Source organism: Rhinopithecus bieti, unplaced genomic scaffold (assembly GCF_001698545.2).
Source record: "Rhinopithecus bieti isolate Rb0 unplaced genomic scaffold, ASM169854v2 scaffold_50805, whole genome shotgun sequence".
Classification (NCBI taxonomy): Eukaryota; Metazoa; Chordata; class Mammalia; order Primates; family Cercopithecidae; genus Rhinopithecus; species Rhinopithecus bieti.
This window is the reverse complement of record NW_016819929.1, coordinates 484,533-490,990: the sequence shown is the minus strand read 5'-3', so window position 1 is coordinate 490,990 and position 6,458 is coordinate 484,533. Positions and strand designations below refer to the sequence as shown.

Genomic DNA, 6,458 nt, shown 5'->3' with positions numbered 1-6,458 from the left:
CTGCAAAATATGTGGATGTCCTAACCCCCAGAACCTCAGAATGTGACCTTATTTGACAATGGGGTCTTTGCAGGTATAATTAGCTAATATAAGGTCATATTGGAAAAGGGTGGTCCTTTACGCCAATACGACTGGTGTCTTCATGAGAAGAGGGAAATTGGGACACAGACAAAGAGCGACGACAGCCATGAAAAGATGGAGGCAGAAATTGGAATTACACTGCCACAGGTCAAGGAATGGGAGCCCCCCCTACAAACTGGAAGAGATAAGGAAGGATTCTCCTTTAGAGCATTCAGAGGGAACATAGTCTTGCTGATACCTTGATTTCAGAATTCCAGCCCAGCCTCCAGAACTGTGAGATAATTAATTTCTGTTGTTTTAAGTCATCAAGTTTGTAGGACTTTGTTATGGCAGTCAGAGGAAACTAATATAGGCTGTCAAGGAGTGGAGGGAGCAGATTTGTTCTGTGTGACACCCAATGGATGGGAGATATAGGAAGACAAAAATATTTCTTTATGTTGAATGAAAACCTCATAGTCATGCTATCTAAAGATTAAAATGAGCTGTCATGGGAGCCAGCAAGCTCCGTGTCACTAGAGGTCAATGTATAGGCTAGAAGTTTCTTTGGCAAAGGTTGCAATGATAATATGATCAGTAATAATACAGATACCATCTTTATGCTGATTCAAAAATTCGTAATTGTCATAAACATTTTTCAAGACAACCTTGAAAAGATGTTTATGACAATTGGGAATTTTATTTTTATATGTATGTATGTATGTATTTATTGAGACATAGTCTCACTCTGCCGCCCAGGCTGGAGTGCAGTGGCGCAATCGCGGCTCACTGCAAGCTCCGCCTCCCGGGTTCCAGCCATTCTCCCGCCTCAGGCTTCCGAGTAGCTGGGACTACAGGCGCCCACCACCACCCCGAGCTAAGTTTTTGTATTTTTAGTAGAGATGGGGTTTCATCGTCTTAGTCAGGATGGTCTTGATCTCCTGACCTCGTGATCCGCCCTCCTCGGCCTCCCAAAGTGCTGAGCTTACAGGCGTCAGTCACCGCGCCCGGCGACAATTGGGAATTTTTGAATGCTGATTGGATATTTGATTATATTAAGGATTTTGTGTTAATTTTTAGGTGAAAATAATAGTAAATTGGTTATAATGAGAGAGAAGGAGGGAGAGAGAGAAAAAAGGGGGAGGGGCTTCATCTTTTAAAGATATACACTGAAGTTTCCATGGAGGAAATTATATGGATGTCCAGTATTTGCTTTAAAATAATTCAGGGGATGCCAGGCGCTGTGGCTTACGTTTGTAATCTCAGCACTTTGGGAGGCCAAGATGGGCAGATTGAGGCAGATGTATTCTTTAAAAGGCATTCAATGTTTGCATTCCTCACATGATACTTTTAGAAATATTTAATTCGTCATCACAATGATATTTTCCTCCAAAACCTTGGAGAAAAATTCAAATGTGTCAGGAGTATGGGCCACATTATAACAGTGACTTTTCGTGTCTGCCAGAACATTGCCACATGCTCTGCGGGCTCAGACCCCAGGTGGAGGAGCACAGGGAGTCCCATAACAATGGGCAGATGGTAGAGGATGAGGGGACCACCTGGGAGCCACATGCATATTTTGAAGGCTGCTTTTTGACATAATGCTCAACCCACAAATTTCCATGCACATATGCTGTTTCATCCCTAGCTCCCTCCGAGAGGCATGTGGTGCAAGGGCAGAGCAGCGAAGATAGGTTAGGGGACAGGTGGGCTTGCACTCACACTCCAATGTTATAGGCCACCTGTTACATACAGGTTGCCTGGACCCTGAGCAGCAATTACAAGTCATCTTCTGATGAGTGTGGCTGCATCCATGCTTCTGTTTTCAGGGAAAGTGATTCATAGGTAGGGTTGAAGCCAGGAGTGGTGGCTCATGCCTGTAATCCCAGCACTTTGGGAGGCCAAGGTGGGCAGACCGCTTAAGCTCAGGAGTTCAAGACCAGTCTGGGCAACATTGTGAAACCTGGTTTCTACTAAAAATACAAAAAATTAGCCGGGCGTGGTGGTTAGCACCTGTAGTCCCAGCTACTTTGGAGCCTGAGGTGGGAGGATTCCTTGAGCCCGAGTGGTTGTGGTGAGCTGAGATCGCGCCACTGCACTCTAGTACCTGGGCGGCAGAGTGACACCTGTCTCAAAAAAAAAAAAAAAAGTTACCTGCTACCATGTACTGAGCACCTGTGACGTGCTAGGAACCATACTAAGTGCTTTTAAAGCATTATCTCATTTAATTTAATCATAGCACATAAAAAAGACTTCAATAAAAAGAGACATTTTCTTGTATTAAAAGACACAGTATTATAAAGATATTTCTTACAAACTAGTCTGCATAATTAAGATGAAGACAGAGTCCACTTTGTTTGAATTGCTATAATTTTCAAAAGAATATATGTGTGTCAATTTGTATACTTTAAAACAGTCTCCAGGGCAGCTCAATGAGGGAGTATTGTATCACTTTTAGAAATGGGGAAACCGGCTGGGCATGGTGGCTGCTGCCTGTAATCCCAGCATTTTGGGAGGCTGAGTTGAGAGGATTGCTTGAGTCCAGGAATTGGAGACTAGCCTGGGCAACATACGGAGACCCTGTCTTTATAAAAAATTTTTAAAAGTTATAAAACAAAACAAAAAAAGAAATGGGGAAACTGAGGATGAGACAAATGGAGGAAGTAGGATTTAAACCCAGGTTTCTCTGACTCCACTGTTGTGTGCTTTTAATGCCTTACTATTCAAAATGTGACCCAAGGACCACCAGCATCCTATTACAGGATAGTTTCCCAGAAATGCAGAATATCAGGCCCTCACTCAGACTTACTAAATGAAATTTCACATTAAGGTTTCAGAAGAATTGCATATGCTATATAGTTGTCCCTCGGGTATCGTGGAGGATTGCTTCCAGGGCCTCCTGTAGGTACCAAAATCTGTGGATGTTCAAGTCTTTGATATAAAATGGTGTAGTATTTATACATAACCTACATGCATCCTCCTGTATACTTTGAATCATCTCTAGATTACTTATAATAACTAATACAATGCAAATGCTATGTAAATCATTGTTACACTGCATTGTTTAGGGAATAATGACAAGAAGTCTGTACATGTTCAGCACAGACAAAATTTTTTTCAAATATATTTTTTAATAGAGATGGGGTCTCACTATGTTGCCCAGGCTAGTCTTGAACTCCTGGGCTCAAGTTATTCTCCCGCCTCAGCCTCCTAAAGTGCTGGGATTACAGGCATGAGCCACCATACCCAGCCCTCAAATATTTTTGATCTGTGATTGGTTGAATCCACTGATGTGGAACATATGGCTATAGAAGGCTAAGTGTACTGTTATCTAGGGTACGTAAGCCCTGGCAGGATGGCTAGACCAGCTGAAGGTTTGTAAAAATCAGTTGTTCATTTGGACTTATCAAGGGAAATTTAGAAATACTGGTCTCAGGTTGCATAGCATTGTATCTCTACAATGGGGCTTGAGAATCTATATATTTACAGACTCCTTCTGATGAACTATCAGGTTGGGAAACACTAAAAAATGAGACCAGTGAAGGTCATTTTCAACCCTCAGAGTCCCTAATTTCTGACACATTTTCAGGAGAAGATGAAGAACTAGTTATGTGTGACTATGAACAAATACTTACCTGTTCACTGAAAATAATAGTTTCGAAGTGACTTTAAGTTTCTTTCTAAGGAAATAAAAGTTTCAAGGAGTGGAAATGGAGTGCAGATGGACAGAATCAGAGGATTAAAAAATATAGTATACCAAAATATGACAATTAATGTATCAATCTTTTATTTCAAAGAATTTTAATGTATGTATATGTAATAAAACAAGATATAAGCTTGTGATTCCAAAGCAATTTGATTGGTTCTCCTGGATGCCTTACATAAATCAAACTCGTTATTCTGGAGTTTAATTGTTCAATATATATTGGATCCCTATCCTCAAGGAGCCCACATTCTAGTAGAGAAAAGATAAGTAAACAGACAATTGCAATAAAGTGTGATGAAATACTGAGATATCAATACAAGCTTGTGGATGGTGTTGTAATGCCCAGACCCACGATGACCCGAAAGCAACCACCAGAGTCCAGAGACAAAGCCAAGCGGCAGGGATCGCTTTATTTCGAGTTCGAACTCGGTTCCCTCCAGCTAGGTATCAGATCCTAGGGAGAGACCCCGAGCTCGGTGTTCAGCCGTCTTTTATAGTCAGACACAAACAAGTTACAGCAAGTTACAGAGTCACTGGGGATTTTTACAGTTGTAGGTTTACAATTGGCTGACATTTAAAGTTAAACATTAGTCAGTTGTTCATTGGTTCCCGCCCTTTGACCAAACCACAAACGGCCGCTTGCCCTGCTAGGGACTTTCCAGATAACCTTGTTGTTTTAGCATTAAGGGGAGTTTCCTGACTTTTCTGACCTCTGATATTCAGTATTTTTCCACTCCTCATTCCCCCCTCTCTCTAGTATCTTGAGAGCCAATCTTGGGTCTTATATGTCTGACTCGGAAGTCTCGGTGAGTACAGGTTGGTACTGGGCTCTCAGGACCATAAGCTGGACAGTGTTGAGTCTTTCTTTTACAAAGTTTGTTAATCTGTTTATTATACATGGTCCTATAGTGAGTAAGAGAAGTATACTTATGAATGGTCCTATGAGGGGCACTAGAAGGGAGTACATGGAGGAATTCCACCAGCTGTTGGCAGCAGAGGTGAATTGTTGTTTCTGCAATTCTAGGCTGAGTTTATGTAGTTGTTGAACTCGCGTTTCTACGAGTCCAGATTCATTTATGTAGAAACAACAATCTTCTCTGAGGAAAAGACAGGTCCCTCCTTTTTCGGCCGTTAACAGGTCTAGTGCACGGCGGTTTTGTAAAGTAACTTGGGCAAGGGAAGTCAATTGTCTCTGTAATGAGGCAAGGGATTCGGCGGAAGCTTCCATAGCTATGGAGAATTGATGAGAGAGTTTTGCAGTGCTGATAAGGGAGTGACCTAAAGCTCCCCCGGCTAGTCCTGCAGCAACTAAGGACGTGGTGAGTGAGACTCCGGCTACTAGGGGGAGGAATATAGCTCGTTTTGGTCTAGGGAAAGGGGCGGAGTCCCACCTGGAAAATTCTGCAGGGGTGCGCAAGGTTAGTTGGGGGACTAGCGTGACAGGGAGACACAGTAGGGTTATAGTGGCCTGAGTGGAAAGGTTCTTATATAGGGTCCCATTGCACCAGAAGAAAGAACCGGGAGGGGCAAAGAGGGTTGAGTTGGGAGTGGAAGTTGTATTACAGAGGGTAGTGCCGGCATTTGAATAACAAAAGGAAACTTGTGTCTGTCCAGGGTTTAGGAACAAGGGGACGTCAGGGATCGGGGGTGGTATGTGGCTATTGTTAGGGTTTAGGCTGAGAGAAGCGTTAGACGGGCCTGGAAGTGGAACTGCGGTTAACGGCGGTCGCCCTAGAGCCGCGCAGAAGAAGCATGCAGAGAGATTGCCTAGGCCAGTGGCGTTTGCGATTTCTAACCCTTCTCTTAATAGGGATAACCAGGAAAAGGGGCGGGTAGGAGTTAAAGTTGAAAGCTGGACATTTAATTCCCTTTCCTGGTTCTGTATAGCCGCGTGTAGGGTGGTCTGGATCTGAACAAGGGAACGCCAGAGAAAGAGACGGCTACTAGGCCAGGTAGTTCCTGAAGTCAAGTACATAGCCCCTTTTTGCTGGGAAGTCCAGCGGGAGTCCCAGGGGTCCCAGATAACCCAGGTGTAGCCTGATGTGGTTTTAAAGAAATTGTGTGACTGCCACGTTTGACTGGATAGGGACTCAGAAGTTTTTAGGATTTTAACGGTGTGGATTTTGCAGGACCTATATGGACAGCCGACACTTTGTTCTACCCATGAGTTATTACAATAAGAGAGTGTTTGGTCAAAGAGGAAACAAATTGCGGGTGCTGCTTTTCCTGGCTGGTGTTTAAAATCAGTGAAATTTAGATGGATGGGAGTGCTACAACCCCCAGGGGGACAGTCAGCAGTGCCTAATACATAGCCCTTTTGTTCTGTCTGAGCATAATTGGTCCAGTTCTCAGTCAGGAAGAAACGCCAAGCGAAAGGGGATGTTGCCGGGTTCGCCTGGGTCTCCCCACAAGGGATCCATAAGAGTAGAAGAGTTATAAAGGAGGTAGGTGTCATAGTTACAGTTTAGGTTGCTGACGGCGTAGAACAAGTTTTAGAGGGTTTTCTTTGGTCCGGTCAACTGTCCAGGTTGCTGCCTCTCCCGTCGAGGATGTAACAAGGTCCGAGAGCGGGTCTATAGGCTTGGCGTGGGTGTGATGAATCCAGGCGGCGATGCCTTCCACTTTGAGGGCCGTAGGCGTAGTCAGGATCACCTGGAATGGTCCTTTCCACCGGGGTTCTAGGGTTTCTTGTCGG

General features: G+C 43.9%; 1 protein-coding gene across 1 annotated transcript; it reads right to left on the bottom strand.

The window, feature by feature from the left end:
* Nucleotides 1-4,425: 4,425 nt before the first annotated feature.
* Nucleotides 4,426-6,217, bottom strand: LOC108520088 (endogenous retrovirus group FC1 Env polyprotein-like). Its single transcript, XM_017859362.1, has 2 exons — nucleotides 6,078-6,217; nucleotides 4,426-5,743 (listed from the first exon to the last, which is right to left on the bottom strand). The coding sequence occupies exon 2, from the start codon at nucleotides 5,736-5,738 to the stop codon at nucleotides 4,545-4,547; it is 1,194 nt and encodes a 397-aa protein (XP_017714851.1). The 5' UTR covers nucleotides 5,739-5,743; nucleotides 6,078-6,217; the 3' UTR covers nucleotides 4,426-4,544.
* Nucleotides 6,218-6,458: the final 241 nt, after the last annotated feature.